The following is a 23979-nucleotide window of genomic DNA, read 5'->3' on the forward strand; positions in this document are numbered from 1 at the left end:
AATTCGCCGAAAAGTGTTAGATGGCCTAGGTAGATCTGATGAATATAGACGTAAAAGCTGGCTTCAGCCAGCTTTCACATCTACATTATCATTTACCTCTATCAGTTGGTGATATTATCGAATAGCGCCGTGAACTGTGTAACAACGGAATAATAACTATCGATAGCTTTTGTGCCCTTTCTTTACAAAGAAAAAGTTTATATAATAAATTCTACTCTTGGATCCGTATCTCATCCAGCAAACCGTACTGGTGTTACACATACAGCTTATGCCATGCAATGGTCTCGTCTGAATTTAAATGCAAATCAAACGTTTGTATATGTATTCTAAACAGGTTAAAAGCAAAACCACTATGCTTCATCTATCTATACGACATTTCCTTTTCGTTGCTCTTTTTGGCCGTTTGGACAATTTTCCTGAAAAGACCTGTGCCTGTTCATTCTGTTGACAGGTGGTGATGACAGTGGGCCTGCTTTCGAGACCTCGACGGCGAAGGGGTAACGTTTAGGCAGTTCCTTTTCTTCGTCGTTTGGAAACTCGGGCCAGGCGCCGTTAAGCGGTTTTCGTTTCGGCGCCCACGGCGGCACCCGCGTAAATTTAAGGCGTTCCGTCAGCTGCGGGTCAAACGCAGCCCTGCGCGCTAGCCCCAGTCCTGACAGAAACAAGCAGGCAAAAGCATATGACACATATGTACTGCTACTCCTGTGTATCCACTGCCGTTCTTCTGGACCCCCCTCCCCCCTGTTTTCCTCACTCCCAAAAGTCTCTAGGTTCTCGTCCAACACTGCACGAGACAACGATGCAGCAGCTCAGCGAAACGAATTAACTCTCCCGGATCCCGCACAACGAGGCAGGGGTACCACGGGCTGGGAACAAGATACGAGGGGTAGCGCGCTTCAGACGTTGAAATCGCCGGACGCGCACTCAATGATAGAACCGTGGCTCTGAGCAGCTCCCGCTAACAACGCTGACTGACCCTCGTACAGGCCCTCGCATAGGCGGTGCGTTTAAGTTTAGTTTGAGCACAAGCGCGCAGCCATGACTGGCCTGACCAACACGACAGACTTAAAGACCCGTTGTTTAAAGTCCATTTTAAACGAGCACCGGCTGCCGCTGTCAACTCCCGTTAGAAGGTCAGCTTCGTTGTGCCGCTACGCAAGCTGTCGCACTGTCGCAAAAGCCTTTTAATTAACCGCAACATGGAAAACAATGTATTGACGAGAATATTTTGCTAAGGGCAAGTTTTCAATATTAACTTGAAATATAGTTGAATTACTAATATAGTAAGAGTAACTTACGTGCCCGTTGTCGTCAAGCTGATTATTGGTCAGCTTGAGCCTATCGAATGACACGAGCTGTTTAGTCCATTGAGCACCTTTGGCTGGCGAATCTGGGTGGATGTGCATTCGTGGAGGCATATGGGGATCCGCACGACCGGCTACGACCCATGACGAACTGCAAAATGTATTAATGCCAAAATAGAAGCTTCAGCATTGAAAAGAACAACGTTCATCCTCATATAGATAAAATACAATGCTATAAGATACTCATTATTATGATTTTACTTGTTTATAATCTTCGACTACTGTTATTAGCATTGGTAATGTAGGGCGTAATGTGTTGCCTGCTTAATCTAGGGATTCGTATTCTCCTCAGGCCGCTAATGTAAGTAATGCCTAACGGCAAAAAGCGCTGGGCATAAAACACGAAAAACATTCTTGACTATTCTAATTAAGCTTCTAGAATTATTTTTCATGACTAGGCGTGTCTCAAACAAAAATTAAGGTAAACGATATGTCTCATAGGAAACGTGTTCCTTGTTAAGGACACACCTGACCTGTACTCCTTTCGAAGTATTATATATATATATATATATATATATTCAAAGTGATTGTTATACAGTAATCCATCAGTCACAAAATGAAGTCACACAACTGTTGAAATCGCTTCTGATGTACATAGAAATAGAACACCACATGATAACAATAAAATGATAGAATATCCCAGAAAGCATATTTAGCATTTAATACGCGGTGTTCAAACTAAACATAGTCAGTACGTGCATCACAATTATGACACTCGCTAATTATACAGATTACATAATGGAAGCCGTGTGTTCCTATCAAAAGTCGTTTCTGAAACGTTAGTGATGATCCGAACAATTGATTCCTTATGGACCGTAGTTGTCGTCAAACTCAATTTCGAAGCTCAAGAAGACGTGGCTTCGTATAAGACAGGATTAACATCTAAGTGAATTGACCACCGACCCTGTAGTCACTCTGCCGGAAAAACTTCTCGTTTTTTTTTTTGACAATTTGGCCTGCCGTGAAATTATTCCAGGCGACCGGAATGATCTATGGTTCTACTTAAACAATCTGAGAGTTAAAAACGAATCAGGCTATTTGCAGCTGCCATATTGAGACAGTAGCTAAAATCTAAGGATTACGAGGCGTATGCAACCGCACGCTTTGAGATAGATACGCAAAGCTGTTGACGTTGTAGTCTGGGGTACTACCTAGGCAGACAAGTCAAGTGGGTAGTATCTTCTCTTCTAACCCCTACGGCATTTGTCTTCTAAACACTGATAATTAAATCATTTCTGCTGTGGAGCCTCTTAAGCACTTAAATGCGTAAGCTTGAGAGTAACGACAGCTTTAGTATTACATGTTACAGATAATCATAAAGGTTGCTTAGTAAAACTTTGAAAATACTTTGTTGTTTAGAGAAAGTGCTTGTATTCCACGATGCCCCTGCTTAAAAAAGCACAAGATTAACATTGAGATTGTCAATGAGCCAGCTTGAGGTTCCCCTAGTCCAACTCCAAAAATGAGGTGCACGATTTCGCTTTTTCCTTGAGCTGCAGCGCTCATACAGTCAATAAACACCCTAGACTTTTTTTGGCGAGGGTGTATTGTCGTAGGGTGCTCCCTGTTAAACTTAAAAGGATTTAACATCTACAGTTTTTATTGGTAGTGATTTTGCAGTTCTTTTTTTCTTCGGTATCACAGGCGTCTACTTTGCGGGATGCAATTTTTTTCAAGACAATTCTCGAAAATCAAAATCTAAAAATCAGAAGTCTTCTTTTTTGTGTGCTGTGCGATAAAATCTCCGAACTTGCCACTCAGTAATACTTGTATAGCTTCGCTTATCTCGTTAAGATTAATGAATGTTCGGTAATGATTGGGCCGATTCTGTTTCCGTCACTTGGACATCAAGACTCGAGGTCAAAATCGTGTCTTTTGAAGTTAACGTGTTTTTAAGGTGAACGTGGAGCTGGTCAGGAGGGATAGTATTTGTTTTGAAACGATTAGAAGGCATTTGCCAGCAGGTACAGCTTTTCTTGTGATGAGTCTTTTTTTAGCATTTAAAGCAATCTGCTTTTCTGGCAGGCGCTCGGCCTGAGGTGCCTCACAAGCTCCGACTTAGACTCCGAGTTTCTTCAGATAGTGCTTCAGATAGAAATTAGGAGAAAAATCTCAACGAAAATTTTTTTTCGTGAATGTTTATGTTTCGGGAAGAACAGCCCTTGCTCCTCTTTTATCTTTAATGAAATGTTAGTAGCTTAGCTTAAAACGATTGTAGAACGGCATTACGACCTCAGTAGACAAACGAAAAGTCTAACGCGTAGCTTTCCATTGCTGTATCGGGCCTGGTTAAATTATGGCTGCACCCTTCATCTTCTAGGACGCATTTTGGTAAAGAAAGCAGGAGCTCGGCAAGGGGTTTAACAGAATTGGTCTACAGGAGCTTTCGTAACGCTAGGCAAGACACGCATTAGGTGCCTTGTAAGCACATTATTGGCAACTCTTTTTGGAAAGGCTGAGTTGCCCATTGGCTGACCTTGCGCTAGATGACGTAACCGTTAGGATGACGGGAGTTTGATCCTTAAGCATTAATGATACTAATTTATAAAAAGATTTATCTTATAAGACCAAAGCGTCCTTCAGTGGTTCGCCTAACCAATCTGTCTGGCTTGCCGTATCATGTTAGCTGTGGAAACATTCGATATCGAAGCCTTATGGGCTGAGGAGTGGTGCCGGAAATAGCGCGCCCAGGCGCCATTACAGTTCCATAGGGAAATGTTTATGTCCCAGAAGGGTCCTATTGCCATTAATTGAACCTTGTTTCTATGAATTACTTTTCCGAACGATTGTCTTCGATGATTTTTGAGTGTCCTGAAACGAGTCGTCAGATAGACGAGTGAGATCTTAGTGAATTTAGAAGCCTCTTCTTGTCTGATTGGTTTGTTTGTCTAAGCTGATTGCGGCTTGCTAGCACCGTAGTGAGTGCCAGAGTCTTTTCTACGAGTGCCTGTCAAAACCTCCTGTACTCAACGGAATTGGACTTAACGTCCCATACTAATGAATATACAATTTCACTGCGTTTCTCTTCGTTAACAGAAATTCATCGACGGCCATTATGAGTGCTTTGGGGCCTCTCCAGAGCATAATAAAGCCAATTCACTATTTGAATATACCCTGATAAGCACCTGAGATAAAACCCCCGTTTAAAATACTGAATAATGTCGACGGAATGACTTCAGTGGCACTTCATTGATTACTATTCAATTCGTATCGATAAATAGCGCTAGTGGGGTTGTACTGTTTTGATAATAAGCAGATTACAACTTCATTTGCAGAGAACATGGTCTGACTTAATTGAATCAGGCCGTACAACACTCTTTAGCTGAAGAAATTTGTCTTGTCGGAGTTTGTAAAGCGATTACCACTAGCATCAAGCTTCAAGACTAGCTTTCAGAGTGGTTGAAGCACTCAATACTCAGGTGTTCTGAATTAGTTGCTTTCCGATGAATTGTTTGTCCTACTTCCTAGGGATCCATTGGGCCCATCGATGACCTAATTGAAGTTTATTCTGACGAGATATTCATCAACGGAAACCGAAATTGGCCCGCGCATTGCCAGCTCGACTGACTGATGCCCTACCGTAGCATTATACCGATTCTCAATGAATAATTAGAAAGTAACTTGCATTATCAAGAATTAGTATTAGTACTGTCAGTAAGATAGATGGGTAATGCAACAACATCCAACCTACCGCCCCTTTAATCATAATATTGTATCTGTCGGGCTATCGTAACGATAACTAATGTAGGTCTTTATGTCTGCTTAGTGTCATTCTTGTTTCGGCCCGGTTGGCACATAAGTTTCTGTTTTGCGTCACTGTTATGTCATTGATGGCGTATAACTTTGGGGAAAAACCTCCACCTATGAAGAGGAAGGACCGAGCCGAGAAGGCGGAAAAGTTCTTTATTAATTCCCCCTATCGACGTCTCTTATCACAAGCCGTTGTAAACAATTGGTTTGAAGCTGCTGCAAATTTTCTGGTTATATCAGGCAATCCAAGAGTCATAGAGTTTACGTGTGACGACTTTTAATTTATATCGTTTCGATTTATCTCTCAGTAGCAGTCGGAGCGTTAGGAACGGGCAACGACTCACTAGTACGATATACTTTTGGCGTGAAACATGCACAGCTGGCTAATTATACCCATAGCTACGTTGTGCTTCTTGATTATATGTATGCGGTAGGTCTTGATTAGGATGCGATCCTAGGTAAACAATACTTGAATGTTATACTATACTGACTTGTGAAATGCGTAACGGTAGCGTTTGTCGTCAACTGGAGTAAAATCCATCAGAAGCATATAGTCTGCTTGAGGGTCGAGACCGAATAGGCGGACTTGGAACGTTGGAAACATTCGCCTGAAATGGACAAGGAGATTACACAGTAATACTACATGAAGCAATTGTATACTAACTCTAATAGCTAAACCGATATTAGTACTAAATATATTTTACTATATACTGTCGTATAAAATGAATCGATATAAAAATAATGATGCAGCTTATTTGCGTATAATGAGATATGAGGTCAGCTTTCGAAGCTCGCCATTTCTAGCCCATTTACCTCACGTCTCTTGTCCCAGCTAAGCTTCGGCCGTCAGACTGCGTGGACGAAATAGCCGTACAGCTCCTTTTGCAGGAGTGGACGGGCTGAAACCATAACCTAAAACTATTCGCGGCATGACGCGCTTGATTTCTCCGATGTATTGATAGTAATAATTTGAATGATTTATATTGATGTAAGAAATATAATTTGGGTATATTTTAGAGTTTCGCCAGCACAAAACGAAGGCTCGAGTTTGGGCAAAGTACAAAAATTGATAAGATAATTGGTTATACTGAGTATCTGTTGTGGATCGGAGCTGTCATCTCGTCTTTGTTGACCCAGCATACAACCCGCTGATCTTTATTGCAGCATTTTCTTATATGTTTAGTCTCTATATGCCACACCCAGCTGAGATTTTGTTTGCCTTTTATACGTGTGTCCGTTGATGTCCGCATGTTATTTTTGACAAACGCGCGCAGTTATCAGTTAAGTAATATATTAACACTTAGCCGCGTTCTGAATTTTAAAGGACTCACGATGTATTCAGCTTTCGTTTCAAGCTACCAATTAGATATATATGCATGCAGGCATATGAAAACGTCGGTCAAGCTTGTCAGCTGCAATCAATAACGCAGTACATGCAGTCTTGTTGCAGCAACCCTTAAAGCGGAAAATCCCTGCATCTAAACAGCCATTATTGGCAGCCAGCGGCCAACAGGCAACAAGAGGAACTTTCGACAGCTAAAACGGTAAGTTGTTCTCAACTTTTCATCCTTAGTCCCCTCGCACAGTGTCCTGTAGGACCGAAGCTGGCGCCAACCTCTCGCCTGCATCGTGCATCCTATCTCATAATGTCATTGACAGAAGCGGTGCGTGGCGAATTTCCAGATTGAGAAAAATGTCTCTAAAGGAAAAAGCAAGACGGCTAACAGAAATGAGCGAACAACCCATTTCTTTCAATGCCCAAAACAACAGCGGCAGCAGCAGTAGCAGCCATAACGACCTTAACAAGAGCGATTTGAAATTAGGTGTAAATAAGGCGCTTGACAATGAGTCAGCGGGTCGTAGTAGAAGTTCGAGGATGGCCACAACAACGGGACACGCAATCGTCGTTAGTCCCATCGATCAGACTATTACCTGCACACGAAATGACTTTGCAAAGTTTTATACTACAACAAACACGCATTCGTGCTGAAGGGCTGCACACTAATGTTTCTGTACAGCAAGAAATGTAAAATGTTTGAAAAAAAAACAAGAAATGTAGTCGAAATGGTCCATGTTTCGTCTATCGTTCGGCAGATGCTAACAAATTTTCCTTTTTACCGATTAAATAGGCTACGAAAATTTACGGTACCGAAATCGTTGTCACTGTTGCTGATGTGCTTTAAAGGGCAATACTTTTGTTCAGGTTTTATCTGTAAGATTATTACAGTTCGCGCGCGATTTTTCAAATGAAAAAACCTCTATCATTCAAGCAGTTAGCTATTCGCCAGATTCATCCGTACCCAAATTGTATTACGCAGCAACTTGCGCTGGTCTATTTATGTAAAATAGACAACGATGAAAAAAGAAAAGAGCGCGGAGAACCTCATTCAAAGCCAGGTAGCGGGTCGAAATGGCAGCTCAAGCCCTTAAAACTGCTGATTGTAGGGTGACAAAGACAGAGCCAGTAGGCGAACTACGCTGTTCTGTTATACATATAGAACACAGGGTAACAGCTGATAAGACTAGCTAAAGATGTATGTCAGATAGGAAGTCAAGATAGCGCAGCGTGACTGACATTCGTCACTGCACCTGCCTCAGTGGTAAGGCCTTGATTGCAGACTTGGGCTTTTCATGAGTCTATCCAGATATATCTGCAAATATGTATGTTTTATCTCAAAGCTCAGGATATCTGCTTCGTCGAGCCTCGACTGACCATTCATTATGCGTTCGCATTTTAACTCACCGTCCCAGTGAAGTGACAACGTAAAATCGAACCTGTATATATATATATTTTGCATTACTGCATGATATTCAGGACCCAGTGGTTATGCATTATCACACAGATAGACATTTGGGTATTGTTACGGCCGAAAAGTAGCTTGGCAATACCGTAAATATCGTTATGACGATTCTTGGCGGGAGAAACAGTAATATTTTACAACGCTAGCGTCGTATTTTGTTTACAGATTTCCTTTAGAGACCGTCGGTCGGATATAACTGCTTTATGAATAGATCTGGTACATGGCGCGCCATATTCATGTGTTATGCGTAGCTATATTAAAGAGGAAGAGAAAAACCGTTTTTGAAAAGCTTAGAGTGCTTTTAAGTGACGAATCCTTAATTACACATATACCTAGAATTTCAGCTGGGTCCGGCCCGGCTACCCAGAATAGTAACAAAGTTATGGGACCATTCGGTCCTCCAAGAGCTTTAGACTATCGACGCTCCAGACTTGTACAACATTGCCGTTCATAATTTTGAAACTCTGCTTGCTATCGTGTTCGGTACAATGTTTTTGGAGCTTGTCCACAAGAAATAAATAGTTCATCTTTAAACCTACCCACGAAATGTATGGAGATATATATTTTTCAGCCCAGTGTAGTGTGGCCGTGGTCTATTCTGCAGCAGTGAAAATCTGTTCCGTAGGCATAGGAGGTAAATCTTTTCTTTAGATCTAGCGCGCTCTAGGCAAACCGGTGGAGTCCGATAAAAGAGCGAAAGGCCGACTTAGTCTACCGCATAACAACAGTTCCATCTTCTTCACGACGGCTGATGAACCGTGAACCATTCGATTCAGCTATCGGACAAACGGGGTATTTCCACTGGGCTTACGAAATCTGTTTCTGCCAAAAAAATCCATTGACTTACTAATGTACTTTGCAGTGGGACTTCGCCCATTTAATGTCATATTTTTTCGGTTAGCCGGACATTACTATGCTTATTTTTCAACTAGGCATAGCCTTGAGGATGCATGTTATAAATTGCCTCTTGTGCATTTCTTCTCGACACAAGCTATTGACTTGTCTCTCAAATGGGGTTCATAGTGCTTGTTGAATCTGGCGTAACTTGTATGTATTCATATGATCCGGAAAACCATACCACACAGTGAACTTCGTCCCTAAAAATAAGTTCAGGAGCTCGATTTTTAACTGATGCCATAGAGTTCGACACGCGCCGTTTATTACGAACGACACTGGTTATTATTTTTTTGACGATAGCTTTTATTTGTCGTATAAAAGTTATTGTCTAGTATAATTATTTCATTATCAGGTAAATGCGTTCGAGTGTTATGTCCGTTCTTCAGGTCGTTAGGCATCGTTTCATTTTTAGAACATTTTTAGTAAACAAGTTTTGCGTGGCTGTAACAAAAGGTTCCAGTTTCTCCTGGGATGGAGCGGGGTTTGGCTTACATCATCGTTAATACTCCCTATTGCTTGAAGTCGCATCGAAATCTAACGAGAAAGTGCTGGAACTGCACGTTTCAGCTAATGGCTACCATTTACATTCAAATACCCCACAGACGACAGATCCAATATCATGGCAAAGGGTGCAACGCAACATGAAACAAATCACGTATGCTTGGCAGTAACAACAATCAAGTATTATTTTTATATATGCATGAAGGAAAAATAGGTATTGGAAAATATGGATCGTTCGTCAAGGAAAATCAAAAGGCAAAGCTGAAATAGATGAGGCAACAGATAAAATCTAGCTAACCTATCGACGATAAAAACAGCGTTATCTCTAAAGCGGCTTATAATAATATACCTGGATCCCATCAAATCTGAATTCAATATTGAACCAAGCAGCGATTCGTCGCGCACACGTGCTACGCTGTCATAGAAATTCGCCTACCGAGAGTTATCATCGATGTCCTTCTTTAAGGCATATGCAAATCGAGACCATAGCCAACAGCCTATCTTGTGTACGCCCTCCTTTTAGGCTAGCCTCCAGCTATACCACTTTAAATCAACTGTCAATTTACAATCACTGCGACGTTTCTCCTAGAAAAATTAGGTATAATAATCCAATCGAAGCAGGTCGATACCAGGTCTGCTGGCCTGACAACTGACCCGCCAAAATTTAAATGTGTGTAGTCCAGTAGCTTTACGTGTACTGCATCTTGAAAATAGATCGAACGCTTGATGTACGATACGAACTCACTTCGGTGGAAGGGTTTCGAGTGCATCTTGATTGTTGCGCTCGTTGTGTTTTCCATCTAGAAATGTCGTATTCGCAAAAGGATCAGGCAGGCGTCTTCCACAGCACGACGGCACAAGGCCCCCAAACAACCCTGAGCGTACAACATAGGCCAAAACGTGTATCTAATTCATCACAAAGCCATCACAGCCAGCATCCTAGGTTAAGTGCTTCATACAGGATTGCTTCAAGCGGCTCCACCGCTGCCATAATGCTGGCGCGGTCATGACAGAGCACAACATCTGTTGTACATAGTGAACAAAACTGCAACGAAATTGCATACGTAACAGAATCAGCTACACAGCCGGTAACCTCTCAAGGCTTTGGCACCACTTCCGTTATGAGGGAAATAACAAACATTTTGCTTGTAAACAATAAACGATATAATAATGATAGTTATTATTCTGATAATTATATGGTATGTTATAGTTAAATTAATATGGCTTCAAGAAGGAACGAAGCATGACTATTGAGTTGTAGTTTTTGCGTGCTAGCAATCTGTCCATTTGAAACGAAATCCACTTTGATGGGTTAAGCTTGACAGACGCGTGTACAATGATCTGAGCTTTCCTCGTCCATTCAGACACCCAAAAGTTGGACACGACGCCGTACGCCAGTATGTAAATGAACCTCGCATTTACAGATTACGCAGGACAGGTTACTTAGATGTCAGGGACACTTCTTTTAATTGGTTTTATGGTCCATCGTACAGAAAGATACTTTACAGTCACTACCAAGAGTGCTATATGAATATAGCAAATTTTACATATATTTTGGGCCGCCCCGTTGTGAGGGGTTCATATTCCATCCATACGCTAAAATCAGACTGCATTGCTCGATAAGCAGACCTTATGCAGATGCATAAGGTCGTCATTTTTCTCTAATTTCCACTAATGTTCTTATATGCACATGTACGAGAATGGAACTTAAATACTTGCGCATATGGTGTGTATGTTTGTAGCTACATCAATTTACATTCGTTGGTCGTCTTGTGTAAAGCAAAAAAGAGAAAGGTCGAACGAATATAACAGCAGCAACAACAACAACAACAGCAGCAGTGCCAGTGAGTCCCAAAGGCAGGAGAAGCGGTGAGTATAGTCGTCGTCTCGGCCGTCGACTCTTCCTGTCTGAGTGGGCTCCCCCTGCCTAATTGAGTCGGAGTTCTCCTGAGACTCCGTACGGTCTCAAGGGTATAGTCAAGATGAAATAGAGAAGCAAAATCCCCTATTACACTTGGGCAGCCTGCCGATGGCTGATCTCCTAACTATCTCTGCGATCTCGTTTGCGAACTCCTTTCCCTGTAATATGGAACCCTCACAGCAGTTATGAGGAGCGAGGGCACTTTCTATGGACGACGGAAAGCTCCCTGTCTCTCGCCGAAAGGCCGCTATATGTATGCCTGTGGATACGTCGAGAGTAAAAAATTGGCTAACACGTGAAGTAGGAACTAACGGACAGAGAACTCAACGTGGCGCAGAGATAGGCGCTGCATTCGATGAGAATATGGAGGCAAAGACAGCAAGCTAAGAACGGTTTCTTCTGTTTTGACCCTGACCGTTATTTCCAAACAAATTTATCCATTCATTGAGGTTCAATTTGCAGGTCCACTTCCGTAGCTCGTGTCGGAGTATCCTGCGGTAGACAAACTCGCAGGGTTATACCATATCATGCCAGCTAGCAGACATGCAACGTCATGCTTGACGAACGGGCTTGTGAAACGAAAGAATAAAAGCAAATGGCGAGCTATTTAAAGCGTACGGTGACCGCCGTTTCTGGTTGTAGCAAAAGAAGTTTAGGGAACGCGTTGGCCGATGATTATCAAAAAAAAAGCTTCACTATTTATATATATACGTTGGTTGTTTTAATTATTATAAATTATAATAATAAATAAAAATTATAAATGATTCAGTGACCTTCGAAAAATTATATTTGAAAAAGCATTTATAAGATGGCTAAACATCTCATAATGGTGAACTTTCTACTATGTTGAGTGACATAAACGTAAAGATCCAAGTTCACTTGACAAAGCTGTCCGAGCCTGCAGATACTTTGTATCGAAAATACTTGCATAATGCCCAGATGCATAGGCTTTAGGAGAAAGTATGGCAGTTCATTAAATAAGGACGTTTTTTTGACAGTACAGATATTCTTGCATTCGCCCTTTGCTGCGCAGAATGTACGCCTTCCTCCGCCCGTGCCAAGAAAAACCAGTCGGTTGATTGTTTGAAACGTTTCGTTTTTTATTACGAATTACATACAGGTTAGCGGTTAGAGTTATCATACAGGCACGTATTCACATATACACGTAGAGCTCGATCCCTAATTTGATCCACAAGCTTGTGGAAGAAGACGCCAACAGAACGCGTTATTGATGATCAACGGTCAATAACTGTGGAGTATATACGCTTAACAGCGTAAAACAACGAATAGCCGGGCTCATTAATGCATGATTCGGATCTTGGCACATACTTTAGGACACAGATAAGGAAACAACCTATGGCTGCAGTGAAAATTGAGAAGGTCCTGATACATTCGTTTGACAACGATTCTAGTTTCGGCCAGTTTCTAGATTGAGGATCTTGAAAATGGCACGATCAGCATGCCAGCCAACCAACTAATATTTTTGGCTAGTAGTAGCACCGTCGCGTCGGACGAAAAAAACGATGTTCATCGATTCGAGCCTCGATATATTTACATGCTCACATATGATACGTTTGCGTTAGATTACAAAGATCCGTTGCTCTAACAAGCGTTTCGTTAGCGTGTAAGGTTTTTTTTCTAAAAGATTGAACACATATTGCTCAGGGTGCTGACTATTCGGGCGCCATCAAGATAGTCACATTTTGCCCGTTCTTCAATGGCATCGGGGCTTAACGTGGGTGTCGGGAAAAAAATCAATTGGTATTCGAGTGCGGATTTCGTCCAGGGCACATACTGTTCGTACCGCCACACAGAGGGTGATCACGCAAAACGTTGTCCACGTTCCCTGGCTCTACTACCTGCTTTCCTTCCTAACCTGTCAGAACCGATTCGCAGTGAATGCCAAAGACACTTCGACGGACCGGGAAACGGGGGGCGGAGAGTAGTCAAGCCTTATGTGGTCACGGGCCGGTTCACTACGAAGCCAGAGCTCGCCACATCAGGCCCAATTCGGTCCTCCCCATTGCGGCACCGCGCGTTCAGCCATTGTTCCTTTCCGATCCACGGTAGCGTATATGGCCGCTAGCGTTGGCATGAATGTTCTTTGACAATGGTAAAACGATGGGGCTTTTTCGTTGCACTGCCATGAAAGGTAGGATGCCGCTGTTTTGTTTTGTGTAATCCTGTTTGCCCACTTGTCGAATAGGACCACAAAAGGGAGATAATGGTAACGGGTGCGGGTACATGCCACTTGAGTGGCGAAGGGCGACGGAACGAGAGACCACGCGGTGAGGTCCCCAGGTGCGTAACGACACTTTGACTCGGATGGATCGCTTGCCTAACGATAACGTGACCTGCTTACGACTGTGCTTGCAACCATGAAGGCGCAAGGATTGCAACTTAACTGTCGTCTGCGACATTGTAACATAAATAGGAAGGATGTGAGAATCTGTCCTGGGTTGTTCCGCGACTTAATTCGCTAATAATTTTATATACTGATGTGCAGTGTGCTTTTGTGAATTGTGCACGTTTTATTCAGAAGTGATCATCTTAATAATACAATTATTTTAAATGGTGATTGTACTTTTCGGTGCCAGCAACTCGAACACAAGAGTAGTTTCGACACATCTTACCAGATAACAAACAAAAAAAAATAACTAGAGCATAGGTTTATATATCATTGAGACGCTAAACAGTGCCTACGTAAAATGTTCGTACACTTTACGTGAACAGCTTTTACGTGCTGGTTCTTAACATCCCATAGGAACAAAGTTTCCATATGATGCCAGGCCGCCGATTGTCCAATTCACAGTCAACCGTTTTACGTATAGCCATTGTATAACTGAAAATTAGACCAAAGATAACCGCTTATCTTACCAACAATGCCCCGCGACGTTCGCCGCTACATAGTACACAGCTACGGGGGCGTTGTTAGCTAGATGGAGATACAAGCGCTGCTGTTGGCGGCTTGAGAATTAGCGCACAGAAATCGGAGATCTTACCGAAGCTGCAATCGCATGTATACTTAGGACCGACCTCATGGGGCAAGAGCACGAGAGACCTTTGAGAGAGAACTGCTTTGTTCTTCACCATTTACTCGTGTAGGGTATTATGTTATACGCTTGCCGTTTCTCAATATTTTTCCAGATTGCTCAGTACTCGTACAAGACTTTAATAAATGATCGAGGTATTGCTACACAAGGACGGCTAGTCGATTTGTCCTTATCGAATCGATAGTTCGACTTCTATGGAACCAAAACAAATCCTCGATGAATTATGACAAGACGAAGATGGCGAATAAGCAAAAACACCCAGAGTTATGCTACATTCAGACACTGTCAAGTTTAAAAGGAAAAGCTAACTTCTATTTTCAAAATCAACCGAATAGCTAGTAGGATCCTGAGGCATGCACTTCCTCTTTTACAAGGCCATTATTAACAAGTTAGGTTACCGACTCATAATTTCATGAATAGATCAAGCTACAATTAGTGAAGTAATTACCAAAAAAATTAGCTTTGTTGCATCGCTAGCAGTTGATATGGTTTAATGTTTCTTCTCGGCTCCATTAGCTCATACGAAGTTCCGTGGCCATCTGTGAGTCAGTCTGCTTTCTTACCTCCCAGCTTTGGTGACAATCATTTCGGTCCCGAGTTGATGGAACTCATCCCATAGAGGCTTCTGCTCGAGACAGCAGTGTACTGTTGAGAGGCGAGGATGCAGCGGCTTTTCGCGGATGCCCTCAGAGCTGCCCGTTGCGAAAACTTCTTCACTGCCTACTGATTCAGCTGATGCCAACAAGCGTTCGTGCAGAGGTGCTGGGGTACACGATGGTTCTGAGGGTAAAACGGGCAGCCGAGGGCACGATTGCGTTTCTGACGGTTTACATATGGCCGCTGCCATCGAAGACTCTGTTAATCCAGGGCATAAGACAGTTATTTCTTAACCAAGAATAAAATGATTCTTAGATTTTTATTCTACCCGCATCAGACAACAGGACATGAATCGAGAGAAGCCGCGAGAAATGATGTTGTAAGTTGTCTGGGTAACCATAAGTAGAACGCTTGAAATCCAAGTTACGAGACCTTTTAAGGCGTACTTATGGATTGCAAAGGGACAAACGCTAGCGAAGTAAAAGACGCCCGCGAGGAGCTGGCAAGAGGAAAACTGAATATGATGATCGACTAAACGTGCGATTTCCGTTGAATTTCAGGGAAACAGAGTACATAGTATTTTTTTTTGTTATACGACAGGTTCGCCAGTTCCAACTACACTATTCGAGACAGCCTAAAGCCAACTTGCCTTTTATAAAAACTGTTACATTAAGTGTTATTACATGAATACTCCAAGGACGACATGGGCCAAAGCAAAGGGGAACGTTATTTATTGTTGATATTCCAAAGAAGTTAAGTGAACTAACCCGTCTTGAGGTGAAACTTAACCATGTAAACATATAGTTCGGTGTATATATATAATCATGGTTCTGATCAACCATCGATGATTACCTATAACAAAACCGTGGATAACTGCTATGGCCTCACTGCGGTCGAGCTCTCTTTGAATAACGATACGCACAATGCTACAATCTCCCCTCACTTCTCAAATATGAGTCACTTTCTGAATGTGCTGTCATTTAGGCGGACCTTACACTAGTTTAATAGAAAATGGTTATATATATTTAGATAATTTTCAAAGTTTCTTAGGACATTGGTAGCTAAAAATGGTGCTTGCTTAAACTAAAATAACTTTAATTAACGAAAGGTGATCTTAATTTTCTACACTCTGCGCGTTCTAATGTCGCTATATTACTACGTTGTACCTTACAAGAGTTACACCTCCCACATTGTAGCTCGCTAGGCTATTTAACATCCCGTTCCTGAAAGATCTTGTTAGAATAACTCAAAATCTTACAGAAGAAACTAGAACGAGGCAAATCGTTTCGATATTCTTGGATACGCCAAGTTTATAGAGTATTGTGCGGTGCTTCAGACCAACTTTGCTTTATTACCTTCTTAACCCATCGGTAGTGAAAATTGCATTGTTTTGTTGCAAAATCGTTTTTGCAGGCCGGAGCAGAAATTTTTTTCTTTTGAGAATCAGGACCGTACCCGCACCCAATGAAAGGTTTAATACGTTACTAGAAATTAGAATTTTCCCTAATTTTTGCCTTTTTCCTTCCTCAGTACTAATAGCCCTTGCTTCAACTAAGTCGTTTAATTACCTGTATGCATAGCAGGAAAATGTGGATGATATTGCTGTTGTAGTCTATAGTAATCCTGATAGTCCTGATTAAGGGCACTACATTCATCCGTTGACCCCGACTGGTTCTGGTCAGAACCGGACGCCGGCTGTCCTGGCTCATCGCCAAGGCAGCGGAAGGCCATCAGTGATGCAATTGAGAACACATTCCCTGCTGAAGCGGTCGAAGGTATGGTTATATGATCCATTGGGTCGTCGGCAGGATTGGCCGCTACTAACAAATTCAGCTATTAGCTATAATCACTAAGCTTCGACTACAGCCAGCGAAGTTCTTTTGACTTCGTTTTTCCAATCGAAATTTTCTCGACTGGCAAACGGTCCTTGGGTTTGTCGCACCGAGCACTCACTGGTTTTTCGTTAATCCACGAATTAGCGGATTCATAAACTTCTAGCGAAAATTTCATCGGCGCACAACTTCACGTACATATCACGTACACGAACACGTCAACTCAGGTAACCAGAACATCGATATCTAGGTTCTGTCAGACTTCCACAAGCGTAATAATAACTTGAGATAATAATTGGAGAACTTTGTTTATGAGCCGTATACACAGCTTCAGTGTCTAATAATTTTGTTACTGTAATGTTTCAGCGTACCTCTAATTAGCATGTGTACAGTATAGCTATGTTTCCGGGGAATCAGCAGGCGAGTATCTGTGTTGTCGCGGGTTGGCCGGCTAAATGACAGAGAGAAAATTCAGGTCGCGCCTGGGAAGATCTTCCAAGATGTCCTGTCACGGCTTTACTCTGGAAGACAGAAGCTGCTTGGCGAGAGATGGGAGGTGCCTGGGGCCTGCTGGAAGGCGGTGCCTGAACAGAACACACCCACGCAGTGTACGGAAGCACGAGCCTAGTGACTGCTACTGCAGAGGCCATTCTTCGGGCCGCCAAAGCCTGAGTTGCTGAATATGATGTTATTGTAGCCAAATCTCGAACTCAAGACGCGTTTGGCACACTGCTCACCCAGCAGACATTACGCCGTGTCTACTTCCCACCGGAAACCCACTGTGTTAGGACTGACGTGTCTACCGCCACCTACAGACCAGTTCTTAAATACAGGAACCGAGAGGCTATTGAGACGCTGAGTGACATACTTGTTGATGCCTTTATGCCGTGGTGGACTTGGTGGAGGGAAGAACAAAACATATGCAGCCAATGACGCTTCGATACGTCTAAGATTATCCGCTATACGAGTTCCTCGCGCACTCTGTTGGCTGAACGAATACACTTAGATTCGTAACGACGGTTTCAAAGATGGCTAGTAGTGGCATTGCATGAGAGATCCTGGGCAAGGCCGTAGGCAGTGCGAAACAGAAAGCTATGGTGAACAAAAGCAGATTGCAGAAGCAACGACTGTGTATTTAGCACGGCGAAACCGGGACTCGCCAGTCAACATGACTCGGGCAACAACAAAGCTGGACATACCACCGCGCACCGTTTTACTTTGGGCGGGTGAACTTGAGCTGCTTGTTCGTAAGCTTAAAGATAGAGAGACTATAACTCATAAGGTTCGAGTCGGTGCTGAAAGATATAAAATGTTGCAGACTTCAACAGATTTTCTAACATCGAACATCAATTAGCTGTTAACGTCTTGAGCTTGTTCTCAAACTACGAGAACCGTGTCGCTTCGCCTTTCTATCGATTAGCGATATTTATATGCTTGTTATGACGGTACTTGCGAAAGGGCGTACGGATGACCGTCAATGCGGCTTATAGCATTTATGTCATATAGTAAACGTTTTAGATATGGGAGAAAAATTAGAGGCCACTTATTATGTTATATTTGCCGGGCGAAGTAGCGGCGCCAGATACCGAACGACACTCTCCAAATCGTACGTTATATTGTGCAAGCTCGACGGTATAAGTCATTCAGTGATTTATAAACCCAGCGAATTTCGTGAGTAGCTCTTCTTTATTTGATTTTTCAATCTAACAAAGATGACTTGACCACTATTAGTGCAGGTATTAAACGCCTGATAGAAAATTATAGTACAGCGATATATATAATGGTTATATACTTTGATTAGCTGAGAAGTATCTTTTACAGTAAGCGAGTTCATATATGTTGAAGAAAACCTACTGCTAGGTCGATTGGTTGACTAGGTTCATGTGGCCATGCGGCATCACTGTGCAGCATCTCGCTATGAATCGGCACGCTTAGCATCTCCATTCGTGAAGATTGCAAGACTGTTATCTCTTTCTATCACTACACCCATAGCGGTGAATGGAAACATAAATAGCCATAAAAGTTTGATGATAACACGCGTAAACCGCATGAGATGCCAAACATGCAACTCCCTCTCCAGTCGACTTCAGTAGATAGGTAGGTCTGAAAGGAGACAGACACGTGCTCCTTGCACACGTAATGTTGCCTCGCACAAGAAGCACCATTCATAAACAGAATCTGACAAGTCAATGAACTCTTATCAAGTTAACCCTTTATCTCGACGTTGGCCTGTGGCAACTTCACGCTATTGTAGCATTGTGATAACTATCTGGGGCGACGGCCACTATATAACTAAACCCAATCGTTTGGCATCACAGAATAGTTATGGACGATTAGAAAAGTTGATGTAATCATTGCGAGAGAAAGGGGAGGAGGGGTGTACTAATCGGACTGATTCAATAGAGGCACGGAGCATCGGAAGTTAGCCCGGGTTTTGACATAGATAGCGATATAATAATGAGCCAGTGCTTTTGGGCTTCGTCGGCGATGTTCATCGTGTTGATTTCAATACTTCTCATTTTTCAATTGAAGCCTAGAAAAGCAAGATCAAAATGCTTTGTAATAGCACAATGCTTCTATTTATACTTACTACAGTTCTATACGCTTTAACCGATTTTATAGGGAAAAAGGTAATGATATATCTGTTTAGAATGCTAGCCGAATAGATATATGTAGGTTAAAAAAAACGATCGCTCACTACTTTATGTGCTGGAATCCTTATATAAGCTTCTTCATCTCAACAACGAGTTCGAAAGGAAGCGAAACATATTAGGACTGGCTTTTTTGAAGGAAGAAAGTTGACATTCCATATATTCTCTGTCTTTTACCCTTCAGCCGCAGTACACCTGACACAGCGAACTGCGTAGTTAACTTAGCGTAGTAAGTCAGGTTAGCTTTATTTAATTAAAAGAAAACCATTATTATGTACAAATTTAGATTAGGTTATATTTCTTTTGTGGTAAAAAACTGAAACGACTTCTATGTTTAAACGGCATTGCCCTGAGTTAAGCTGGACGAAGCACGGTGAAGAACTTCAGCGTGCCGTTTGAAATGGGGGCGCCAAAACAATTGGACAATTAACACGGCGTAGTGAAATAGAGTAGAGGATCAGCCAGCCTTCTAATGTATTGGACAGCCCGTATAGATTAAGATTACCGGTATTTAGGTGGTGCTCCATAGGGACAAACAACCATACCTTATGTATGTAGGATAAAAATAAAAACGTAATGCTTGATTGAATTCGGTCCAAGGAGATAGCCAATCAGTGGAGTTTGTACCACTTCGACTAAAACTATCATCAAGATTGACGTACTCCATGTTTTCTCGAAGTAGTGTCCAAAAGGCTTCAGAGCCAGAAATGCCTATGAGGCACTTCAAGCCGACAGTCGGCTAAGGAAAGAGCTTTTTTTCGCCATTAAGCTTAACCAGCAAGAGCAATGTTTACGATACCCGACGTAGCTCTTAGTGGAAACTTGCAGACCCAATGCTGAAAATAGCGTCCTGGAAATAGCTTGCAAACTGGAGATCTGCTAAACATTTATGCTCGATACATCTAACCTCGGCATGCTTCTTAGTCGGACCGGTATTTGCTGTGCTATACGGTTTGTTAGAATATATTGAATAGTGGTATAGTGATAATTGGCTAGGGCCTGAAGGCGACTAGATTGTACCCTTACTTATCGAATTTGATGTGATCTGTTTCTGTTTTGCGATATTCAGACTCAGTCCGCGACCTGTGTGAGTCCGCTGACTCATTCATAGATTGCTGTCAGCTCACATATCCTGCTACACGTCACGGCACTGCTACGGGAATGATTTATAGCTCATGCTTGGAAACTTCCACTTTTGTCCTATGTTCCTGCATCTGCTAACGCGCATTATGAAGGTTGGTTCGATTCGAAAACCTCACCAGCGTTATGAATGCAACTAACCACAGTTGACAACGTCTCTGCTGAGGATTCTTCTTTGAGAAGTTCATCCTATTTAGTCGCTAATGATACGAAATAATTTCGTACATTTCCCTTGACGCCGGTCTAAACAGTGACGGCAACATTGTATTGACGGTTCCTATATACGCGGATAGTTATCTCTATATATGGTAAACAGTTACACATGTAGGACGTAGATACGTTATTCGCAGCGTCAGCTTCGGCTCTATGATACACAATACGCTCTCTTGTAGATGTCCGAACACGGGTTCGTATGCAGTGTATATCTATGCAAACTGATAAGTCCTTCAATGGAGTGTGATAGTGTCATTAATCCAGACGGCGTTCTACCTGATCCCTAGTTCAGGCTAGTGATGTTAGAGCCATCAATGTTTTGACATAACCGCGTTGCGCTTTTACCCGAATCGACGTTTCAGACTTGTCTGCCATAAAGTAACATAGGGTGAATGGCAGACGTACCGCGATACCAGTGGAATACATCTTAGCCGTATTCTATCGACACAGGATAGCTTAAGGTAGTAGCTTAATACAGAAATATCCTATTTCTGTATTAAGCTACTACCTTATAGAAGGCTCAAAGATCTCTTGGAGCTAAGAGCGTAAAGTCAGTAACAGGTCAGAATCGCTTCATGGGTCAGGGTCGATCTGGAGGACCCAGATACTGTGGCATCTTCGAGTGCTAAAAAGATACTCAAGAAAGTGGAAATGCTGGCGGAATAGGCTGAAAACGCATTTTTGCCTTCGTCACCTAATGCGACCCTTTCACTTACTCTCTATTGCATCTGTAACTGCATACTGCTCGCCTACGTAGTGCGTCAGAGTCTACTGAAACGTATGTTTGGGTAAAATAAAAACCCTTTGCTTACCGAGACGATACACGAAGAATTACTAGCTTGCCCACAAACGCTAAAACAGCTGTAGTTATCCCTAGTCAGAGTAGATTCTCAGTGGGCATTTTGGTTAGTATGATTGAGGGCAAAGTTTCAGATGTTCTGCCCTCGCTGAGACTTCGCTTGAATTGATTAGCACGTCTTTCATGACGTTACTATTGCGCTACTACTTCTCGGATACATTAAAATGTTGCTGAAATAATACAAATTTGAGAAGATATTTAGTGTTTTATATGGATCAATCGATAACGTAAGTTGTTTAGGTATTTAGAGCTTGTACTTGTAATTGTGCTACAAGAAACGAAAACTTGATTCACTCTCCTCTCTATCGAAGATTATGAAGTTCTTGTTCGCTGTGAATTTCTACGGGGCCTTACTGATGACTCAGGTACCTAGTTGCTCTCGCTGCGAACAATGTCTCGTCTTCGTTCTAGCCGTAAACAGTAATAAGTGCCGCGGTTCCATGATGAGTTCTCATTCCATAGCTTGACTTGTTTCATTACTGTTATAAGTTTCTCCCGCTAGAAACTTTCATTGGTCCACAGTGATCTGATATTTACAAGTGCTGATTAGCGATTTTTGTTTTTTGATACTATAGAACAAATTGAGTATCATAAAAAATCAGCGTCTGACCATTGTTTGCTACTATACTAAATAGATACACCAGTGAAGGTATAGTAATAATAAGTACAATCCGGGTCAATTGAAGAAACCCGGGATCAGTGTCAAAAATAGAACGAAACCATGATCACACAGACCCTTTCTGATCCTCTCACATTTTCCTGTCGACCTAAAGATGTCTGCTCTGAAGGAACTAAATCATTCCCGTCCCTAATCTTGGCGATTCTAACTACTTCTTAGCGTGTTACGCTGTTATTCCGCAGAGGCTGTAGCGACTTGTTTATCGGATCCCGATTTCATTGCAACAACGACAACAAGCATAAATCCCCTTGTCTTGGAAAGTTCTGCTGTCATCGTACTAAATACTATTCCACAGAATCCATGCAGAAGTAACGGGAAGTTGCTTTTGTCTTCATGACTCGCATTTGGCGCATCCATCTATCGTGGCTTCTCAGCGGGTTGCGGAGGGGAGCACGAGGCTCATATGCACCATGTCGGTCAAGCTTTAATGAGTGAGTCCCCGTGGGTGTCTTTGTGCGAGCCTGGGTCACTAGGCGTGTGAATCAATGGGTAGCACAGCGCCCAACGAAATGGTATTTAGGAGAGGAAATTCGGCTAGAGACGAAATCGTAAATAGCAACTGGACAATGCCTATGATGGTTGAGTCTCGTGAAACACTTGCAGTTAGTTATATTGGCGTGTATGGACCGTAACGCCCAGAACTCCTTACGCGAGAGGTTAAACCGTTATTTTTATAGACGAATGGGAAAGTTGTACATTGTCCCAATACTGAAAGGTACTTCGGATACTTTCGCCGTGTAATTCAACTTTAAGCGACTACCGTTTAACTTTAAAAGAACAAAACACCTTTCCCAAAGCACAGTTTCAAGAATGGGTCAGTGCAATGTCTAGTGGTAATGCTTCCACTTACGCTATGAGCGTCTTGATTGGTATTATGTTGAATAGAACGTGGACAATTGTTTGAAAAAGTTTAACCGAACGAATCCAGTCATGGTGAGCTTCCGCGATATGCCTGGAATGGTTAGGATAGCATTGCATAACATTGGCTGCTACAAACCTATCAGCTTTCACGATAAGCGTTCGCTTGACACCCATATAATTTCTATATATATTTCCCGCTGTGCGATGTGACCAGTTCTCCCATATTTAACCCTCAGTATAGGCTGCAGCGGGGCGCAATTAAACTGTATCAATATCAAATTTTTCAACATGGCAGCAAAGGGGCTAAAATAAAGACGGAAAGAGAGAAAAAATTGCTTTAAATACTAAAATTACAACAGCGCTACACCAATTGACGATTCGGCTACTCAGAGGGGTGCGGGAAAACCGCAAGCGCGTGACTACTGGTTGAATCGCGTCTTCTTTTTCTCGTTTTCCCCCTGGCTGAAAGCGGCGCTGAACAGATCCAACATTCGTGTTCGGAGCGCCAGCCAAGGTGATGCTAACAATAAGCACAGTGAGCATAGACCCCCCTAGACATCATCACGATGTCATGAAACAGAGTCCTGGAGAGCCCAGCTCGAAGTTAAAGTCGACAGCAGCAGCAGCAGCAGCAATACATTTCGTAGGTTTTGCAAATCTGATTAAAATGTCAAACTGCGAACATCCTGTCAAAATACAAATTGCTATCGTCTATCCGCCCGGCCTGTGTATGACCATTAACTGCACTTTGTCAAGATGACAATATTTATATGAATAGTGATTTCTGCTGAAGTATGGGCGTAGACAACGCAAAGAACGGCGTTGGACATGATGCCTTCAAAGAGACCGCAAACGACATA

General features: G+C 42.4%; 1 protein-coding gene and 1 long non-coding RNA gene across 5 annotated transcripts in view; one reads left to right on the forward strand and one right to left on the reverse strand.

Moving 5' to 3' along the window:
• Positions 1 to 17510, reverse strand: part of LOC111244355 (T-box transcription factor TBX10-like) — a 36409-nt gene extending 18899 nt beyond the window's left edge. For 2 of the 4 annotated variants that reach the window (XM_022791364.2, XM_022791363.2), the window contains exons 1-4: positions 16453 to 17510; positions 14851 to 15142; positions 5606 to 5722; positions 1299 to 1455 (exon numbers count right to left, since the gene is read on the reverse strand). In XM_022791364.2, the coding sequence (XP_022647099.1) occupies positions 1299 to 1455; positions 5606 to 5722; positions 14851 to 15142; positions 16453 to 16678 (792 nt within the window). In that variant the 5' untranslated portion in view covers positions 16679 to 17510. The remainder of the gene's footprint in view (positions 1 to 1298; positions 1456 to 5605; positions 5723 to 14850; positions 15143 to 16452) is intronic. The other 2 variants (XM_022791365.2, XM_086979464.1) reach the window with 2 other exon arrangements.
• Positions 17511 to 18248: 738 nt separating this feature from the next.
• LOC147757443 (uncharacterized) overlaps positions 18249 to 23979 on the forward strand; it is a 55422-nt gene continuing 49691 nt past the window's right edge. Inside the window, exons 1-2 of the long non-coding RNA XR_015320542.1 lie at positions 18249 to 18387; positions 20437 to 20602. This is a non-coding gene — a long non-coding RNA (uncharacterized LOC147757443). The remainder of the gene's footprint in view (positions 18388 to 20436; positions 20603 to 23979) is intronic.

The sequence above is a fragment of the Varroa destructor genome, unplaced genomic scaffold (assembly GCF_002443255.2).
Source record: "Varroa destructor unplaced genomic scaffold, Vdes_3.0 BEIS01000002.1, whole genome shotgun sequence".
In the NCBI taxonomy this organism is placed as follows: Eukaryota; Metazoa; Arthropoda; class Arachnida; order Mesostigmata; family Varroidae; genus Varroa; species Varroa destructor.